Source organism: Podarcis erhardii (assembly GCF_964252035.2).
Source record: "Podarcis erhardii genome assembly, chromosome: 5".
Lineage (NCBI taxonomy): Eukaryota > Metazoa > Chordata > Lepidosauria > Squamata > Lacertidae > Podarcis > Podarcis erhardii.
The window spans coordinates 43,115,685-43,138,246 of NC_138509.1; the positions used below are offsets into that span (position 1 = coordinate 43,115,685).

At 41.1% G+C, this 22,562-nt stretch overlaps 1 protein-coding gene across 8 annotated transcripts in view; it reads right to left on the bottom strand.

The window, feature by feature from the left end:
• The window catches only part of PTPRE (protein tyrosine phosphatase receptor type E), a 149,780-nt gene that overhangs the window by 41,968 nt on the left and 85,250 nt on the right, over positions 1–22,562 (bottom strand). For 7 of the 8 annotated variants that reach the window (XM_081863230.1, XM_081863229.1, XM_081863226.1 and 4 more), the window contains one exon: positions 1,447–1,553. In XM_081863230.1, coding sequence (XP_081719356.1) covers positions 1,447–1,553 — 107 coding nt within the window. Of the gene's footprint in view, positions 1–1,446; positions 1,554–13,986; positions 14,021–22,562 lie in introns of those variants that run through there. The other variant, XM_081863234.1, reaches the window with a different exon arrangement.

Here is a 22,562-nt window from a genome sequence, read left to right on the forward strand (position 1 = left end):
AGTGCTCATCTCGCTTTTCAGGCCAAGGGAGCCAGTGTTGGTCCACAGACAGCTTTCTAGGGTCATGTGGCCAGCATTACTAAACCACTACTGGCACACAGAGGTTTGTTATGAGAGCCAGAACGTACGGAAACACCATTTACCTTCCCACTGCAGCGGTACCTGTTTATCTACTCACACTGGTATGCTTTCAAACTGCTAAGCTGGCAGAAGCTGAGACAGAGCAACAGGAGCTCACCCCGTTGCAGGGATTCGAACTGCCAACCTTTCTATCAGCAAGCCCAAGAGGCTTTACCTGCTAAGATAACTGCCTGGGAACACACACACACACACACACACACACACACACAGGAGGAAGGGGAGAGAGAGAGACAGAGAGAGAATATGTAATATGACTGGGGGCTAAGCAGGCCAAGTTGCTCCTTGCCTTTTTGGGGGGGGGGACCCTCACCAGTCAAGCACAATTCGCTTCCCTTTCCCCAGAGCCCCACTCAGCACTGGTATGTTGAAAAACAATATATCCCAAGGTAGGAACCCCACATCAACTTTCTATTAGTAGGCCACTTGTTCCAAAGGAGAAGATTCTGTAGTGTTGTTGACTCACTTCCATCAACTCCTATTCACGTTGAAGAAGCCTGAAAGGCCATTCACTGTTAATAACTCATTCTTGAATTGTCCCCCTTAAAAATCGAATTGCATCCTCTGGGGCGTGTGCCCCACATTGGGAACCACAGGTCTAGAGGGTAGCTTCTTTATACAAGCCAGACTACTGGGAAAAAGCAAAAAGCAAATATACAGAGAGAGAGAAATGGATACAGAAAATAAAAAGAGGTCCCATGTTGCAGACATGAAAATATGCATGACTGCTGATTTAGATAAGCAGAGGTTCCTGAACCAAGAAATAAACTTGCATTTGGAGTAAGATTATTCAAATGCAAGAGAACTCAGTAAGAGGAAGAGCAGTCAGTTTCAAGTCTACTGCTACTGCTTTATGTATTAATGAAGTTAACTGGAAAGCTTTAAAAGGCTTTTGTGGCAGCAGTAAAGGCATCAAGGCTTTTGTGGCAGCAGTAAAAAGCAGCTCGATCCCTGTGCTTTAGAGTTACCAAAGAACTACTGGCAGCCCTTAATGACAAGTACTGGAGGTTTGTAGCTTCTTATCTAGAATTGTAGAAAAGCCTCAGAGAAGCTTCCAAAGTAGAGCATCATAACAAAATATTTGTCAATGGGAAATAGTCAGTCAATTACTCATACATATTACAGATAATGTTCAGCATGTATGAGTTGAGAAGAACACAAGCCTGATCCCACATTGATTTCATAAGATATGTGGTGCTATAAATGTTAAAGCAGGAAGCATGAAACACCATCTGAAACCAAAGGAATGAAGATTTATATGAACAAAGTACTGACACAGACCGACCCCCAAAATTCAGTGTTTCTTACTTGTTGTTGTATCATTAAGTGATGCAGTCCCATTGCCACGCAACGCTTCGCCGTGCAGAAAACTAATGGAAATTAGCAAGACTGAACAGGAGTATTCCATCATGGACCTGTTAAGCAAACACAGAGAAAAATATAAAACCCATACTAACATACGCAAGTCATGTTCATATTATCACGAAGGAGGTGTGAATTTTATTTTTTTGAAAGAATGACTTTTGTAAGGGAATATTGTTTATCTGTTGTGTCCAAAGTCTTATAAGTATTTGTGAAACTACCACCCTAGTGCCCAAAGTCTTATTCTATACCACAAATCTTTCAAGGTTGGAAAATTAAGGGATTTGAAAAACACCAAGAATAAAAACTTGCTACTCCCCCACCCCAAAAAAAGCTCCAGGCATTACACAGAAACTGCAACAGAGGACATGCCCCACTCGCCATTCGTCTTTTCTTCTGGGATATGCAAACTGGGGGTTTCTGCCTCTTCCTCAACATTTGGCCTTCAGTATCTCACCAGGGGAAAGGTGCACAAGTTCTCATGTTGCATATTACATGGAAGTACAAAAAGAGGAAATGCAAGTCACCCACATTTCCTCTGTTGCTGCTTGTTTGCACATCCAAAAGCTGGCAGAGATTACAAGCTGTTGAAGAAGAAATCTGACACAAATTTAGCGAGTATAAAACTAAACAACATATGCAGAAAATGGAACAAATTCCTAGGTTGCGTGATGATCATTTTGTAACAATCTGCTGCTGTTCCAGTCTACTTTTCTTGCTGACAACTTAGTTTCTTATATGATGAGTTGCTGGATTGTTGTTGTTCTTCCACAAGTGAGCATTGAAAACATGCAGTCGGAACTGGTACGCTTGAAGCTTCTACAACACCAACTCCACTAATACATAAAATAATTTAAGTATAACTCGTAATCATACCCTTGCAAAGGACATGACTAGATATTATAATACAGACTGCAGGTCTGGGTTGCCTTTTAAAAACCCACACGCAGCAGGCTCAATTCAGTCTAGGGGGGGGGGGGAGATCCCAATGAATGTAACAAATCCCTTTTGCCTTCCCTTCCTTCTTCCATACTCACAGACACATCATGGGAGCTCTCCACATTCCTCCCATATCCTCATCTGTCCCTCTTCTTCCTGCTCAATCAAATAATGTAAGGCTGACCTATAGGAAGAGCTCGACAGTAATTTGGGAGACATGCTATGCAGAACTGCCTTGGGCATTGTCCCGGAACACCAACTGATGCAGCAGCTAGACTGGTGATGGTGGGAGGCAGTGCGAGACAGTGGTATGTCACACCTTGGCCAAAACATATATACCTATAAATTGCTGCACAAGGTTCGTGTACCAAAGGCCTGAACAACAAACTAAAATAAGAATACTCTGGCTGCTTCTCTTTCTCTGTAATGAGTTCACAGAGTGCCCCAACATACACACTGGACCGAACCCACTACATTTTTTAAAAATATTTTGCTTCTCAGTAAAGGTACATAGGATTACATTATGAACTAGACAAAACTAGTTGTCATCTGCCCCTCCCTCATTATACCATGTAAATATACAATACCAGCATGCAGAGAAATCCTGACAGCGGCATAACAGAACTTGTGCAGGAGAGAACCTTTAAAAGTACACAGGGCTTTAAAATATAATTTATCACAAATTACTGGTTCTAATATGAGATGACAAAGTCAGGAAAAAACTTTTTGAATGGCATGAGTGGATAGCGAAGGGTCAAGGACCGCAATTCAGTACAGTGGTACCTCAGGTTAAGTACTTAATTCGTTCCGGAGGTCCGTTCTTAACCTGAAACTGTTCTTAACCTGAAGCACCACTTTAGCTAATGGCGCCTCCCGCTGCCACCGCGCCGCTGGAGCACGATTTCTGTTCTCATCCTGAAGCAAAGTTCTTAACCTGAAACACTATTTCTGGGTTAGCAGAGTCTGTAACCTGAAGCTTATGTAACCTGAAGCATATGTAACCTGAGGTACCATTGTAATACTAAATTGTATCACCAGACTTTCCTAAAGCACTATACAAAACATATTTTTTTAGCCTTAGGCAGCCTATATTCATTTCAGTAGTCACTGACAATATCAGTAACTGAAGGATGAAATACAATCCAAGAATTGACTGAATTCCTAGCTGGTCTTTTTAAAGACACATTATTACAAACGAAGAACTGAACACCTAAATTCAGCACACCAAATACAGTTCTATTGACACAGACAGATCTTCCAGATGGTATCACTGTTCACCAAGTAGCAAAGTTATAGTTGACAGGAATGAATAATAGAGAACTTTTGCATCAGTTCAGTAGTAGTGAGAATGATTACTACCAGGAAATTCAAAATAGTGACAGGCATAACATCCTAATGGGGGTTGGAGAGAAGCAAAGAGGTGATTCTTACACCCGTCCGCGATATTCCTCTTTAGCAATAGAGCTATGGCTTCTGAGTAGGCATACCTTGGATTTCGTCAATACATACATTTTAAAAACGCCATCACGAAGTCCCAGAAAGTTGACAACAATTTACCAATTATGATAGCCACCCTAACCTCATTATAACTCAGCCTTACTTATCTCTAAAATGTGTTCAGAAGATGCTTCAAGAGAATATGTAGGCCACTTTCGATTCACAAATAAAAAACAGGAAAAGCTCGAATTCAACTCTAAATTCACATGGATACTTCGGTCAACTATTCTAAATATATGATTAGATGCTATGGGAGGGAAAGTATATATTAAAATTCTAAAGCAAGGAAGTAGTTTTATGATTTCTGCTTATTTTTTAATCTTTCGAAGACACAAGCAATAAACAAGGCAGTACACAGCACAGCTAAAAACGATTCCCAAAGCTGTAAATGGCTTGAGCACTGCACCATTGCTAAACTGCCCTCCTCTCTGTCTCCCATTACAATCCCTAGTATAGGCAGCACCTTAAGCTTACTATTGATTATTCAGCTTACCAACGATGCACAAAGTCAACACTTCAAGAGCATACAGTGGTGTGTGCAATGTCTGCCTCTCAGCTATGAAATCCTTTTCCACTGGAGAATTGCCCAAACCTTTGTCTTACTAAAAGAAAATATATTTATTCACATACTAACATGTCACCTGGACCCTTAACTCTTGTTAATCTTAACTATGGTTTGCTTAAAAAAATTCCAAGTTCATTAACTGTGGTCTAAAAAAAAATAATGATTTGTTGAAGCAAGCTAAGACTAACCATGTTTTGTCCAGATTTGAATATTGTGACATGGTGTAAGTAATTTAAAATTCAAATGAAAGTTTCACAGCTCCTCCTTATAATCCTGTAGGGTAGGGGGAGCCAAGGCTTCTGCAGGAAATCCAAATTAGGCCAGTATGACCTGTTCAGATGGGCCAGGGAACAAATGCAACAAATGAATCAATGAATAAGTAAATTAGTAGCCAGACTGCATTTTTTAAAAATCACATGTATCAAAAGCTGCTTCCTCCTGTTGGCTCTACATCATCCAATACCCAAGCTGACTATTCCAATGACACACAGATAAATCACAGCTTTTGAAACCATGTGGCGGACAATTATATCCATCAGGAAAAAAATATAGCCAGCTTGAAACTAGAGGTTTGGCAATTTTTTTGTAGGTTTATTTGTAGAATTTTCATTGCTTTGTTGCAAAAACACTATACAGTATTTCTGAAAAATAATAATAATGAAAGGAACAGCATGAGCTTAAAGAAGGATGTAAAAATCTTTTAATGGTAAAATTATTTAATGGTAAAAATGGGCTTGGATAGCATTTCTCAGGTGCCACTATATTTTTGTACAGCAGATGGGGCTGTATAGCAAGAGACCTGAGCCACGTCAAATGCCAGTTTTCTGCTTTTCCGAAACATAAGAAACTCTATCCATAACACATCCCCAAAACTTTTTTTAAAAAATAAATGTAGCATTATGTGAAAAAGGTGAAGAAACAAACTGATTATTTCTGACACAGACAAGTGTGACAATAGTTAAATATATACAGCATGCCTAGATGGAATATGCATACGAGCACTTCTTTTGTTATAGAGAACTACCATGACCTTTTACAGCAGCAGTGGGGATCCTTTTACAGCCCGAGACCCACATTCCAAGGGCCACATTCCAGTGGTGAGAAGGGCCAGAAGTGGATGGAACAATAAATGCAAGTTTCTCCTTTGGACAGTAGGCTAGCTTCTACACACACACACACACACACACACACCTTTCTCAATCTTCATCTCAGCAAGCAAGAGTCATCATCTGAGCTCAAGGACACATCACTGCCAGGCAAAAAATAATGAAGGACGAAGTGAAACAGGTCAAGTGAGAAGTGTAGCCTGAGGAGAGTCCCAAGGGACAGAAAGAGAGACCTGGAAGACTGCCTGAGGCTCCCTACCCATTTAATAATTTTGTAAAAAACGAGTTCAGTGCAAAGTGGTTGATTGAAATGAATACTTGAAAGGATTAAAACTCCTGCAATCCATTCATGTGAAGGTACACCACTGAGATTCATCTCTGATTAAGATATTGGGACAAGGCTCCGCTCCAGATGCTACTTCTGCACTGCAATGGGAGCTACACTGACACCAAATATTTTAGGTACCAGACCAAGCCTTTACAGTACAGTGGTACCTCGGGTTAAGTACTTAATTCATTCCGGAGGTCCATACTTAACCTGAAACTGTTCTTAACCTGAAGCACCACTTTAGCTAATGGCGCCTCCTGCTGCTGCCGGAGCCCGATTTCTGTTCTCATCCTGAAGCAAAGTTCTAAACCTGAGGTACTATTTCTGGGTTAGAGGAGTCTGTAACCTGAAGCATATGTAACCCGAGGTACCACTGTAGTACCTCGGGTTAAGAAATTAATTCGTTCGGGAGGTCTATTCTTAACCTGAAACTGTTCTTAACCTGAGGTACCACTTTAGATAATGGGGCCTCCCACTGCCGCCACCCCACAATTTCTGTTCTCATCCTGAAGTAAAGTTCTTAACCCGAGATACTACTTCCAGATTAGTCTGTAACCTGAAGCGAGGTACCACTGTATTATTCTATCACTCTTAATGCTTCTGCTGATTTTCTGTGTTTTTAGTCTACAATTATTAGTGGTGCTTTTACTGAAGCTGTTTATGTCTTAAAATTGTTGACCCAGAGAATGGCCTGGGGCCACCTGAGAATGCAAAGTCACTGAAACAAAGCTAGTGTGAAACTGATCACAAAGCTTGGATGGGAGGTTAATGCAAGTGGGACAATCCTAAGGTTTTAGTTTTTAATGTTCTGAACCACCTTGTTCCGAATGGAAGTACAGAAGTTTTCTAAATGGAAAGGCAAATGATAAACAAATAATGCCTTCATTATAGCATAATGCTGAAACATGGATTAGTGTTACATAAACACATCACATCTCTCCCTGGGCTCACATGCTCCAAACTCCCTTTCCCTCATCATTTGAGGTGAGTACCTGTAGGAGGAGTTCAGAAGCTTTTGCTAACTGTGCTGTGCTGTGGTTAGTACCAACTACGGTTAGTTTAATGCAGGTGATACCCAGCCCTATTTCTCCATACCATGTGAACTAGATGAAGCCGTGCTGAACTGGTGCCTGGATGACAGCCAATGAACTGAAGCTGAATCCTGAGAACATAGAAATACTGTTGGTTGGTGGTACTCATGCCTGGGAGGTGGTTCAACAGTCTGCTCTAGATGCTGTCCTTGACACTTAGGGTACTCCTAGACCCAGCATTGTCAACGTGAGTCCTGACATCAGTAGCAAGGGTTGCCTATCTCGGCTGTGGCTGATTCATCGGTTATGTCTGTTCCTGGACAGCGATAACATTGCTGCTGTGATCCATGCCCTCACCTCATGTCCAGACTACTGCAATAAACTCTAGATAGGGTTACATTTCAAGATGGTCCAGAAACATCAGTTGGTGCTGAGCATGGCTACCATGTATACCTGTGCAGACATATAACATTAGTTCTGTAGGACATATAGCACTGGCATATATATATCCAAGTTGGATCCAAGTTGATGGAACAAGGTTTGGCTTGTTGTGGGAAGACATGGAATACAGACTTCTTTGTAGTGGCACCTGACTCCAAATTCCCTTCTTCTAGAGGTGCAAATTGCTCCTATGCTATTAGGCTTCCACATCAGGTTACAGAACACTTGTTCACCCCAACCTACGAGGAATTTACTGTTCCAAGTTTAGTGCAGCTGCTGTTGCATTTATAGCACGAAATTGTTTTGTATCTTTAGAAACCACTTAGGTTGCTGTTTTAGTGTTTGTTTCTAGGACTCTATAATCTAAGTTTCATTGTTATGATAATGGAAGCATCTTTAAAGCTTTCTTACTGGAAGCTGTATGCCGGCTCCCTCGGCCAATAAAGCGAGATGAGTGCCGCAACCCCAGAGTCAACTGAGACTGGACCTAACGGTCAAGGGTCCCTTTACCTTTACATATGTACTTCTCCACATAGAATATAGCTAAACGGTGGAATTTGCTCCTGCAGGATGGCCACCAGCTTTGATACTTTTAAAATAGGATTAGAAAAATTCATGCAGGACAAACGCTGTCAATGGCTACTAGAGGCAATACGCTTCTGAATACTAGTTCTAGGAAACCACAGGAGGGGAGGATGCTGTTATGTTCCAGTCCTTCTTTCACACATCTCATGGGCATCTGTTGGCCACCATGAGAATAGGATGCTGGACTAGATAGGCCATCACCTGATCCAGCAGAGATGTTTTGGTGTTTTACTGTATGAAAAATACAGTAATGAGCCAAAATGACCTGCACAAAGTGTCAACAGAAATCATTTAAGATGTTAGAAGATGAAACAGCTCTTTTTTCCCCAGAAGGCACATAACATTTCACACAGGACACAATCCAGCCAATGCTTTCCATCAGTGTAAACAGTTATGTTTGCACAACAAAATTTCTCTCTGTCTCTCCTCCCCTTCTACACCCTCCCCCCAACCTGCTCTGAAGATTGTAGGAACCTCCAAACATGAGGTTAAGGAGAAGTTCCATAAACTGAGTGTCAATCGTTGTGCTTATGGAATGAGTTAGTTGCGTGCTGCTCATTATTTCTTCACAAACCTCCCAACTGAGACAAAAAATATGCAGAGCTCCAATAGTGCTGATTGCTGTCCAAAAAGAACAAGGACACTCTAGATCTGAAAGACTGAATAGTTATACTGTAATTGTTACTGGGAGAGAGCTTCCAGATGAGTAGTTTGCAGCAAAAATAATTCTATGGTCCCTTAAAGATTATTTCATTTATAAGCATGAGCTTTCATGGACTCTGTTCACTTTGTCAGATTGCATGACATGAAACAATTGTATGGTGAGATTTGAATGGCAGTGAGATGCAAAATAATAATAATAATAATAATAATAATAATAATAATAATAATAATCACAGTTGGTGACAATTAGAGCTTAAATATATGTTCAATAGGTATAATTTGAACCTTTTACATTAGCAGATTGGTGATAATTGCTGTGATTCTTGTATTAACATCTGAAGTGAAGCAGGGACCCATTCACAAGAAACACAAATGGATACCCTGGCATTGGAAAGTTAATTAACACATTAAACTTCTTGATGATTATTACATTGTTGTCTAGTTATAGATAATGCATAATTCAAAAATATGTTTTCAAAGTCCAGTTTACATTGTGCCTTCAGCCTTACTGTATCTAGTTACCATATTTTTCTGTGTATAAGACAACCCCCAATGTTAACCTTAAAAATTTTTTTTTGGGGGGGGAATATAGTCTTATACATGGGAAAATACAGTATATGCTCTCATGAAAATCAGTGTCTTAAAATGGTGGGTCACAGATGACCTCATGGGCACTCTCCTCCATTGGAGGTTTTTAAGCAGAGGTTGGATGGTCATCTGCCAGGGATGCTTTTGTTGTGATTCCTGCATTGTAGGAGGTTGGATTCGATTACTCTTGGGGTACCTCACAACTCTACAATTCTATGAGTAGACAGTTTTTTATATAAGATGGGAAGGTGTGTGCCTGCTGTTCCAGGGGGTGGGAAATCATGATGCCACTGGTTCTATGATTGTGGGGGTCTTGAAAACCCCTGCCCTGAGCCTACATGAAAGAAAGGACTGAAGTTTCAAGTCATCAAGTCAAAGAACGGCTGCAGTAAATTCCTTCTAATGACAGCAAAAAGATGCAGCTGCAGTAATTAACCATAATCTGATATAATTACAACTAGCTTATCAACAGGACAATAAAAAAAGATGGAAAACTGGGATAAATGTAAATGGTATACTGATTTCTTAAGTATCGTAGTGAACCCCTACTGAAATGTACACGCTTATGTTAAGGAATGGGGATTGGCTGCGATATAATGCAATCCCATGAATTGAGTTCCTTTCATAATTGCAGGCTCATGAAATAGTAAGATGAAGAAGAATGCATATGTTAATCAGAGTAGTAGAATCATCAGTCAGTCTTTTAGCTGTAATGTAGCACTTCATATGTAACCATACAAAGATACTGCATCACCTCTGACAATAATTTAAACCAGTTGAGAAGTTTTGAGGTTTCTGAATTGCAACCTATTTTTTTCATGCACATAACTCTAGACTCTGTGCATCTCTGTTTCCTACATGTAAGTAGGGTTACCATATTTCAAACAGTGAAGAGTTGTTGGGCGTTTTTTTGCAAATTTGCATTTATTTGTTTTTTTAAAAAGTTCTTTAGTTTTTGAGCTATTTTAAAGGAAAATCGCCGACATGGGTTGCCATACACTTGGATAATCCTGGACATTTTTAAAGCAATTTCTGCCTGGACACTGCTTCCGACTGCAGTATTCCGGATATGTCCAAGAAATTCCAGACATACGGCATCCCAACATGTAAGTGTTATCTCTCTGTACAATGTATGAAGACTTAAGGCCATCCAGTTTATGGAAAGTTCAAGCAAATATTGATGAGAGACTCTAGGGTCAGGCAGTGCATTAATTACCAACCTTCTCTATCTGTACTATCAGATGGTTCCCAATTAAAATTAAAAATTATGCATACTCATAAAACCAATGTTATTCCTCATTACTGCCCTAAATAGGTTTTCCCTTTAGCCTTCTAGGCGCTTGAGGGATAACTCACTACTGATAAATAGATACTACAGTTCAAGCTGTAGCACAAGCAAGTATTTTAAGCAGGAGCAGAAGGTTGGAATCCAGGGGCAGAGTAGTATAGTAGGCAAATGTAAGCTTATTAAATCAGAACCACTTGGCACCCAAAGAAGAAAATACATTCTCTGCAAAACGACATGAACCAGTTCCACAATAAGGAAGCAACTGGGAGTGGCTTATAGAATCATAGAATTGTAGTGTTGGGGAACAACCACAAATACCTTCTAGTTCAACCCCTGCAATGCAGGAATCTTATGCCCAACATGGGGCTCAAACCTATGACTCTGAGATTAAGTCTCATGCAGGCGAAATTATCTACAGGGCTTGTGAGGGAGACCTCTTAATTCCTCCCCTACCCCCCCCCATGAGGGTAAAAGTTGCAGGAGCCCCATATCTCAGGGTGAGGGAAAGAGCATACAGGAGAATATTATTGGGCCCTATCTGGTATATATGCCTGCTGACTTTGTCCATGGAGTTTTCTTGGCAGGGATACTGGAGTGGCTTGCCGGTTCCTCCTCCAGGTGGATCACATTTGGTCAAAACTCTCCACTATGACCTCTTCATCTTGGGTGCCCTGCTCAGCATAGTTCATAGCTTCTCATAGTGTTCTCAAAGCTACCAGCATGAGTTTGACCAAACTGCGGGAGGCAGTGGAAGACAGAAGTGCATGGCGTGCTCTGGTCCATGGGGTCACAAAGAGTCGGACATGACTAAACGACTAAACAACAACAACAATCTGGTATATGTTGGAGGGAGAAAGCCATACAAGTGCAGAAAGAGAAAAGTGTGGGATGAAGAAATGGCAGGAAAGAAACGTTTTGTTCAGAGAGAGAGAGAGAGAGAGAGAGAGAGAGAGAGAGAGAGAGAGAAAGAGCATGAATGATGAATGAATGAATGAATGAATGACTGGGTGGTATGTGTGGAAGAGTGGGGGTCCTGAGCTAGGAGGGGCAGAGGATGAAGTAGCATGTGCATGTGTGTGTACACGCAGAGGTGTACATATGTACACACAAATTAATTAGGATTTGGAAGGGTGTTGAGAGAAAGAGCCTTTGGGTTTGTTTCTGCCCCCACCCACTCACGACAGATTACACTTGATGGAATGTGGTTCTCAGCAGAGAGAGAAAAAGTTTCCCACCACTGAACTAGAGAGGGTTTCTATTCCTCAGGCTAATAAAGGCTGAGTAACTTAAGAATTAGCGTTTCCTTTGGGAACTTCAGGAAGGATTTCTAGTCAGCAACTTCCTGAGGGACTGAGCAATCTTGCCTTCCCCCCTCCCCCCAGTTTGCATTACAGCCTGCCAAAATGGAGCTTTGCTGTTTTATAAAAATGGAGTTTGTCAAATAATAATCTGCAAAGAAAATGCATCCAATGACAATAGGGGAAAGCACCTAAGGATTTTCTCCCCCTTTTATTTAAACAGGCAAACTTCAACCTGAAGACATTCTTAACATTCAGAACACAGTGCTTCTTTCTTTCTTTCTTTCTTTCTTTCTTTTAGATAGAAAACTAACTGCATACCAGCTTTTCACAAGCTGTGTACTTGCAGTGATACTCTCCTATCAAGCCTTTCAAATTAGGTTTTATCTGAAGATGCTAGGCAGCCTCTAGCAGATCCCTGTGGTTCTGAAAAATGCTGCTGACATTTGGCTTTCTGAGATTGGATTAGAGAGAGATTTAATTGTATGCCTAATTAAATTGAATTCTTTGATAGCATCCAATGCTTTATTCACCATGACAAAACAATGTTACTATTGATTATATAATGTCTCACTTTCTCAGGCTATATGAAAACAATTATTGTCAATGCTCATCCACACTTACATCTTAATTTTAATATAAAAATTAGTGTGGAAAAAATTGCTTTAAAAGACAATGGTACACATAAATATTTTCTCTCTGTGCACAAAGCTGTCAAAGAGAATGCAAATTTCTCTTTGTTTTAATAAATGCCCCCCCCATCTTGTTGTAGCTCAAAATACAAAACTGGGTAATAAACTTTTAACCAATATAAACACAACTAAAAATTATTTATTTTTTAAACTAGCTCTTTTAAGAGACACCTGAATCCCAAAACCTACAAGAACTAAATGCAAGAGGAGTAAACCGCAATATGTTCTCTCCCTAATCCTCGAAGGCCAGATTAAACAAATATACTTCATAGGGTTTTCTTGGGAAAAGATGTGCAAGTGTGCATATCCCCAGGGAGTGAGCTCTGAAACATTATGGGGAAAGGTTACATCCTGTTACTGTTCTGATTACATTCAGAAATGCTACTTTACAATTAGGGCTTTCTAGAGGCTGTTTCTGCCAGTTCTCATACGGTCCTGAGCTTTACTGGGACCCTGGATTTGCTGCAGAAAATATGTGGAAGCTGGTGCAGCTTTTAATAACGCAGGCTATGTTTCTAGAAGTGCTAAGAATGTAAGAGCCAAACTGCATCAGATCAAAGGTCGTCCAGCATTTAGTTTCCACACTGCAAAACTTCTCTGTGAGAAGTAACCAGTGTTCTGTCAACAGCACACATGCAAATCACGAACGTTTAGCTATATAAAGCACACAAACAAGCAGATTTTAGTTAATGGGTTCAAATAGGCCACAATTTTTTTGGTTACAGATGTGAGCAGTCTGGGTTAGGTACTGGGTGAGGCCCGACTATATCCCGACTCTTGCCCGTCTTCTTCTGGGAGTCCAGATAAGGGTAAACCATCAATATGGGGAGCCCTATGATTTACATCAGGGATGTCCAACAGGACTAGTCAATCCCAGGGAAGTTCAGGTCAATTGCTGTCTTAAAAGCAATATTTTCTCCCTATTGGAGTCCCCATTGGAGTAGTGGTATGGCCCTAGCCCATGTCAAGGCATTGGACAGAATCCACACCCCCACTTTAACAGGATACCCACTTTAAACAGGATACCCTTAATGGGGAGGGGCAGGCGGAGGCTACAACCTCCCCTCCATCCAAACAAAGGCTTACCCAATGCCTAACCTCACAAAGTTGTCACGATTGCTACGAGGTAGGTGAAAACCAAATGGCGAAGTCAATTTGCTAAGTGGAAAAATTCCTGTGCAGTCCCAACAATATGGTGATTGACATAAGTCCATGGCAAGGTTGCAATGCATCAAAGCAGAAAAAGAGGGTGAGGAGAGTGGGAGATGTGGCGAAGGGTGCGAGAGGACAGCCTCCCTGTAGCACTGGAGTTTAAATTCCCTGCAGACACAACTCCATCAGTGCTGATTGGACAGTGAGGCCCGCCCCTTGAGTAGGGCACCACCCAACACCGTCTTCGCGGGGAAGGCATCTGTCTCTGACCCTCAGCCGGGTTACCATGGAGGCCGGCTGGAATGCCACCTACCGAATAAGATAAGCAGACTTCTCGATAAAAACAGGCTTCTCAGTTCATTAATTCAAAAGCTCTTAAAATGCCACTCCTACTCTGAAAGTGAAGCAGAAATGCCCATCAAAATGGGAGGCAGGATTGACACATGCACATACACACACAACCTGCATACTTTATGCCCCTATGTGGTCTTCTGAATACACGGAGAGGGCTTTTGTAGTGTAGGCAAATCCAATACATGGACAGAAGAATCCAACACACTAACAGAAGAAATCTGTAGAGAAGGAGTGGATTTGTGCTGCTTCAGAAACTGCATACTGGCTAAATATTGATTTAATATTTGATACTCTATCTTTTGAAACATGACAACCCTGTGCATTCTGCAGAATTCTCTCTTCTACTTAGCAATTCCACTTTTTCATTCCTGCACCTACCGGTACTTCCTCTAAAACAGAGCCCATTAGGATGGTAATTTGGTATTGAGTTTTAAGAAGTCCACTGTGATTCCTATAGTACATCCTTCCCCAAACTGATGCCTTCTAGATGTTTTGGACTACAACTTCCATCAGCACCAGCCAGCACAGCTGTGCTTATGGGACTTGTAGTCCTAGACATCTGGAGAACACCATGTTGTGGAAGATTGCTATAGTACAAGCGCAGGCCACTTAACTCACCTGCTGGTCTACATGATTGACAAGAATCAACACAAACTCCACAGTCCACAAAGATGGCTTCTGACAAAGTTTAGAGTTCTTGAAGAGGCAAATGGCACCTGCTATTACTTGAACACGTTTCCTTTCTAACCAGCTATACTTTGAAATGGTAAAAGAAGAGTGCAGGAATCCGCCTTCTGTATGTTCACTAGTGTGGTGTTATTGGTCTTGAAAATTAAGTGTTCCCAAATATATCTCTTGATACAAGTTTAAAGAGCAATTCATTGTTGGTTTCTTATTTCCAGATAAAATAGCAAGTATATGAAGGCCTACTACGAGCCACTCAAGATGACTTTAATTCCTCTTTCCAGGAGCCTTGTTTTATAACCCAACTCATTACATAGATGTCAGGCCCACTGCTGATTGATTTTTAAATTGGCATGGTTCAAGTGACTAGCGCTGAAGTGATTTATTCTCTGAGAGTAACAAACTGAGGCCCTAGCAAAAATGCTCCTCAGCCATATTCTGTTTAAACAAGTGTACCAACACACGAAAAAAAAGCTGAGAGTTTCATTTGTTATCTATCCAACATTTGAAGGTCAGTTACGGATACACTAGGAGTAGAATACTGATGGCAAAAATCAAACCTTAAAACAAAATGACACTGCACTCAGAGCAGCAAAGTTTTAAAGCACACACTTCTGAAAGAAAGGTAATGGTTTTTAAGGTATTCAGTAGATTCTTTTCAATTGCCCCAGCCATATCCTTCTAAGAAAGTTTATACCCATCTCCACTTCACAGGAAGACCAGTTGCATCAAAGTAATGGTAGAGGGCTCCTGGTTGCTTTGACTGGCCAATTTTTCTACAGTTCAACCTATTCACCATCTGCTGTCAGTTACTACAGCCAGTGGCGCAACGTGGGTTGTCAGCACCCGGGGCAAGGCAAGTAATTTGCGCCCCCTAACCCGTGGATTTGCGCCCCTAACCCATGGATTTGCGCCCCCTAACCCTAACCCCCAGATGTTGCGGCCGGTGCGGCCGGCCCCCCCTGCACCCCCCATGCTACGCCACTGACTACAGCAAATGGTTGGCTTCATTACTCTGTGGTGGCCTGCCAACGGAAATGGTTTGTTACCACAGGGCTGAAAAAGGAAGATAAGATAAATTGCCTTTCTGAAGGTACACAGAATAGTTTCTACACACTTGGGTGGGCAGATCACCTGTTTCAGCCTACTTAAAACAATTATGTTTAAGAGGAATGCTGCAACATCCATTAGAATAGCTTAACCTCATAAATAAGTTACACAACATTACGAGAAGATGACTCCTCTTCCCAGGGGGCGCAGCATTGCTGGTGGGAATCCTGGACCTCACAGGGACCCGGGAGTGGAAGGAGGAATGCTGCCCACGTCATTAGGGCTCCTGGCTGCATCACGCCCCCCCAGCTGACCAATCAGGTTAGCCAGGGGGCGTGGTCACTTGCCGTATAAACCGCAGCATGGCCAAGGGGCAGCCTCCACTCGCCTTCTTGCCCAGAGCCTCGCCAAGCAAAATGTGGCCCAGTAAAAAAATATCACCAGCCTGTTGGGAGATGGTAAAGAAGAGAGTGCCATCCTTCCAGCAACCACCTGCTGCATTTCTGTGCAGGGCATGAAATAGGGTGATTCCTTCCTCTGGCAGGCTGCTTAGTTTCTAAGTTGGGCACAGAAGAGGAACAGAGTATCACATGCTTCCTTCACCAACTCACTCACTTGCCTTAATAGAATTCCTTATCACTTGTGGCTAATTGGCTACTGCTAAGGGACAGGCCCATGGGCTAATTTCAGTTTCATAGGTGAATCAACGCCCTCTGATCCGGAAGCCTCCCTGACACAAACACAAAAACTGCATCAGACAAGCACACACTAGATAACATTTATAGATAACATCCCAAGTGTCTTCATAGACAATTACCATTGCCCCATCTCAGTTCCCAGTTACAGGATTTTTTTGATGATCTTCACGCAGGGGTCAGAAAACTTTTTCAGCAGGGGGCCGGTCCACTGTCCCTCAAACCTTGTGGGGGGCCGGACTATGTTTTGGAGAGAAAAAATGAATGAATTCCTATGCCCCACAAATAACCCAGAGATGCATTTTAAATAAAAGCACACATTCTACTCATGTAAAAACACCAGGCAGGCCCCACAAATAACCCAGAGATGCATTTTAAATAAAAGGACACACTCTACTCATGTAAAAACACTCTGATTCCCAGACCGCCTGCAGGCCGACTTTAGAAGGTGATTGGACTGGATCTGGCCCCCGGGCCTTGGTTTGCCTACCCATGATCTTCAGCAAGTTTGGGAATTTCATCATGATGAAATAATAAATCACGGAACTTGCACTGAGCAGCAGCAATAAATAGAACGGAAACATCTCCAGGTTCAACTCCTAAATATCCCAAGAGGGTGTTGTGTGTGTATGTGTGTGAAACAAACATGCATACAGTGGTACCTCGGTTTAAGAACAGCCCTGTTTACGAACTATTCAGTATACGAACTCCGCAAAACCGGAAGTAGTGTTCCGGTTAGTGAACTTTACCTCGGTCTACAAATGGAAGCCAAACAGTGGAAGGGCACCGGTGGTGGTAGGCCTCATTAGAAAAAGTGCACCTCAGTTTAAGAACGGCTTTGGTTTAAGAACAGACTTCTGGAAGGATTAAGTTCATAAACCGAGGTACCACTGTATATTTCATTTACAGGGGCATTGTTAAAATATACTAAAAATATACTAATATATATTAAAAGTTAATGTATCAATTCATTTTTTAAAGAAAGAATTTATCCTGAGACCTCCATTTCAATAGAATGGAATTAGATAGTACCGTGGTTTAGTTGCCATTCTCCTGGTGTTATTTAGATTTAATAAATTGCCTTCCCATTTAATCCTCAATGACCGTTTCTTTTTTAATCTATGTAGGTATGGATCATCTTTTTTAATATTCAGAGCAAGAAATCACTGAAGTACAATTAAAGCCAGAAGGGATAAATAAATAATTAACTAAACAAAATAAATGATGCTTAATCATGACGATTCAACACGTTAAATAAACTTGTTAAATTCATAAGGACAAATCTACCATCTAACAGCATGCAACGTGTAATTCTTTTTTCCGGTGCTTAGCAATTGCTGCATTATTAGACAATAAAAAGGGTTTCTAAAGACAGCAGTTGGTTAAATTTGGAATAATGGCTCCTGGAACATATTCATTTAATGTACCCCTCTCGAGATTCAAGTCTACACGCTGTTGTGGATATGGCAATATGTCTAGTAATATCAATAGTCTTGGAGGCAGTTTAATTTAATGTCCATGCCCATCACTTGGGAACAACCCATGTGAAGTTCAGGTTCATCAAAGAGTCAAACTGACCTATGCTTCAGTGCTCTTTGTAACAACCCATTCTGTGCATTGCGGGACACCAGGATGAAGGACCAGGCATTGTGGGACACCAGGATGAAGAATCCATTGGTTCCTTCTGACCCAGTTATAAAATGCTTGGGCAACTGATCTTGTTTATGAGGTCTATTGGCCTTGGTGTAGATGCATCTACCCTCGATGTCCACTTCCCAGACACTGCCTAAAGGTTCATTTCCCAGTATCCCAGTTTACAGCTGCCTGCTCTGCCTACATCAGGAATTAGGGTACATGTGACCCTCGGACATTGTTGGGCTCCAACAGTCTCCTGCCAGGTGGCCAATGCTTCATGTTTGGTGAGAAAGAAGTATAGGGCCACAGAAGAAGAGGAGCTGTGTACAATTCTGGGTGTGGTGGGATACAACAGAGAAAGTGCAAAGGAAATAATGAGCTTGTCTTTGGCCAAATGTGCTAGTGGTGCAGTATACTTTTATCATTTTTATTAAAGCGTTCTGGTGATTGCCACTATCCATTCTGACCATTTAAATACAGTAATGACTCTCCTAAAGTGGAGACAGTGTTTACATGAGATCTGAATGCACAGAAAGGAAACAAATAGGAGAGCAGGCTTACTTAAGTTCAAGCCTAGCTGAAATAAACAATGACCTCAAAAGGGTCAAAGACAAGCTAGCCTGGGAATGTTTTCAGGGTTTTTTATGATAGAGAAAAGCTGGATGAACTCTCATGCTCTGCTTATAAAAACAAAAATGTAATTTGGTTGTTGGATAAACCACAGAGCAGCATTTTCACAGTGTTCCCTGTAAGTGGCTGTACATGAGCAGTCAAGGCTTGGTACTCTTCCCCTGCACTGCTCACTCTTTTCCCCATTCAAAGTGAACTTCTCTCATCACAGCTGTCTTGTCACGCGAGTAGAAGCACATCCTATAATCAGATCAGAAGCTAGTTCCACTGAATTCAATGGGCTGACTCCCATGTAAATAGGTATAGGACTGCAGTCTTATACAAATATTCAATCAATACAATTTAAACAAAACATTACAATGCTGTTGCTTGCACAATCCAGTTTTGATAATGAAGTTTGAGGAATTACTCAGATCATTAAGCGTTTTAATGAGCTGTGTTTTTAGCAAGACAACTATATGGGACAGCATAGAGAACATCTAATACAGGGGTCAGCAACCTTTTTCAGCTGTGGGCTGGTCCACTGTCCCTCTCAGACCATGTGGTGGGCCGGACTATATATTTTTTTTTTTGGGGGGGATGAACGAATTCCTATGCCCCACAAATAACCCAGAGATGCATTTTAAATAAAAGGACACATTCTACTCATGTAAAAACATGCTGATTTCCGGACCGTCCGCGGGCCGGATTGAGAAAGCAATTGGGTCACATCCGGCCCCTGGGCCTTAGGTTGCCTACCCCTGATCTAATAGCATGGTTTAGATATCTTTTAAACATCATTTTATGTTATAGAAGAGTATTTTATATTTTTATATAATCTTCACTTTAAAACTTTTGGCTTTATAATGAATTTGTCCTATACTTACATAATCGGTTTCTCATAGGATATATAAATAATTAAGTTTTTCTACTATTAGATATATAAAATCCCAGCGTCCAGAAACAACATCTGCTAAAAGTATTTTTAGTGCCATTAAGCACATGAATGTAGTCAATTATTGTGGATTTGCCTTCAGAAATGGTGTACACAAGAGTGTATAAAATGGAAATGTTATTTCTAGCAACTACACGATGCCTTTCAGACAACAACATGTCTTTCAGACAACCTATGTCCTTATTCCACTACTCCTGTGACCCATTTTACAAGCATATTTATATCTTAGTGTCCTGTGAAGGTGATTTGTGATTCCTAACATACTGGGGCCCAAAAGCTCTAGCTTTTGAACAGATGCACAGGAGGACCATTAGCATCATATAATAGATTTAAGATCCATAAGTTTGATGCACCTTTTCAATATGACAGACTCAAAGGTCTGAAATTTTGCCATGGGAAAACCTTAGTCATTTCATTTCATTTGAAATACCCAGATTACTAAAGATACTCACATGCAAAAATGTTTGCATGACCTAACCATAAGTGATCACCCAGGCTTAGTAAAGACTTGCTAATCTTAGTAAATCTCCTTTTATGCTTTATTTTGATATGGAATTTAAGATATTATTATTATTATTATTATTATTATTATTATTATTATTAATAATACCCCACCCAGCTGGCTGAGTTTCCCCAACCACTCTGGGCGGCTCCCAATCGAGTGTTAAAAACAATACAGCATTAAATATTAAAAACTTCCCTAAACAGGGCTGCCTTCAGATGTCTTTTAAAAATAGGATAGCTGTTTATTTCCTCGACATCTGATGGGAGGGTGTTCCACAGGGCGGGCGCCACTACTGAGAAGGCTCTCTGTCTGGTTCCCTGTAACCTCACTTCACGTGATGAGGGAACCGCCAGAAGGCCCTCACAGCTGGACCTCAGTGTCCGGGCTGAACGATGGGAGTGGAGACGCTCCTTCAGGTATACAGGACCAAGGCCTAGCTATATTAGTCAAAATATAGCTCTTATATAATTCTGTACAGAAACACAGTAACATGAGAAACTGGAAACCTCTAATATGTAGCAAGCAACACATCAGGATACCCTGGGAATGCAGAGTTATCTGTTTTCAAACACTTGTAAGCTACAAGGAACAAGGGGGATAATCAGAGGTCCCTTTAGCATTCATCTGCCTGAAACTTAAGACATATGCAAGTAAAAGATGGCATGTAGCTGCTGGCAACAAAAACGCAAAGGCTTAGCATGTGACGCCCCAATAAACCACACAATACTCCAATTATATTAATGTAAGATAGGGATGAATTTGGGCAAGAGGTTGCCCAGGATGCTCAAGTGATTTGTCTCATGGGAACCAATTGCTAGAACAATGTTTCTTGCCACAGGACCACTAAAAACCCCAACCTTATACAATTAAAAACCTGTTGCTTATTTCAGTTGCCTGCTTGCTACTCTGTATATACCCAAACATTGGCTAAAGCTGGGTGTGAAGTAACTGCAGGGAAATCAACCCTGGGTGGATACCTGTGGATACACACACCATACTATATCGTTAATCCGTGTTCTGTCTAAGAGAGAATGAGGTCACATAATCACCTAGAAAAATGCCAGTGACACAGAAAAGTCTAGATAGCTTCCAATGGGAAATTACTGTGCTTTTGACAATAAAAGGGGAAGAGCTGATTATCTATCTCTCTATCTCTATCTCTATCTCTATCTCTATCTCTATCTCTATCTCTATCTCTATCTCTATCTCTATCTCTATCTCTATCTCTATCTCTATCTCTATCTCTATCTCTATGAGGTAGTCCTTTGTGGCTGTTTTGTTGTTATTGAGGCTATTCTTGGCTATCCAACAGGAAGAAGAAGCCTCAGAGCTACAGCAGAAGCACACACACAATCTATCACACAGAGAGAAATGTTTTAAGACTTTGTAACAAAAGTTGGGCCCTGCCCTTTCCATTGTTAAGGTATGAAAGGAACTGTGTAGATGTGCTGTATTTGTAGAAGCACCTGCAGCAGCACTTTTATGCAGAAGATACAATTACATAGTACGCTCAACATTGCATGCCTATGCCAAAAACTGACCTCAGAAGTGTTTGTTTCCTGTAACAGAGTGTTGCCTAACAGGTACCTATTATATGACTAAGGCTGCATACATACTGTATTACTGTTTACACTGGCATCAATGGGGCCCCACAACTTGGTGCTTGAAGCTGTGCGCGCATTACGCGAGCCACAATCCATATCTATCCTCTAGTTTCTTGAGCAATACTGCTGTTTGATGTGTTTCCCACCAAACCAGCTTCCATCCGATTTGAAAACGTAAGCCATGCTCATTAAGCCGAGGTGAGTACATTTGAGAAAGCCCTTGCACATGTGTAGATAACAGCACACGTATGGATGAAAAGCTTCAAGTACAGGAATTTGGTGCATGTATTGGGGGCGGGGGGGGGGGTTGCTGAATGGGGAAACCAAACAGGTAATATGCATCAAGTGAAGACATCCCCACTCCCTCTCTGGCATGCAAATGTGACTTGAAAATCCGAGGAAGGAGGGAGAACCACACTGCAGTCTAGGCTGCTAATGTGTACAGTTTTGCCCAAGGCCTTAGTAAAGAAGAATGTACATAAGAGCTCCGTTTCATTGGGACACACAATAAACATCTGGAAATAGCATTTATTGTTCCAAACAGTAACCCTTTTTATTTATTTATATGATCATTTAGCTTGTTAGTTCTTTAACTATAATAACAGCATGTATAGTTATGCTTCCTGGTCTGCCTTCTCCTGCTACAGGAGTTTTTCCAAGGAGAACGTGTACTATTTCAGCAACTTAAAAATCAAACCCACCTACGTTTTAACAGCATATATAGTTTTAACTCCACATCTTTCAATAAATGTTAATCTGGGATAATCAAAGCTCTTTAATACAGCGATGCCTTTCCGT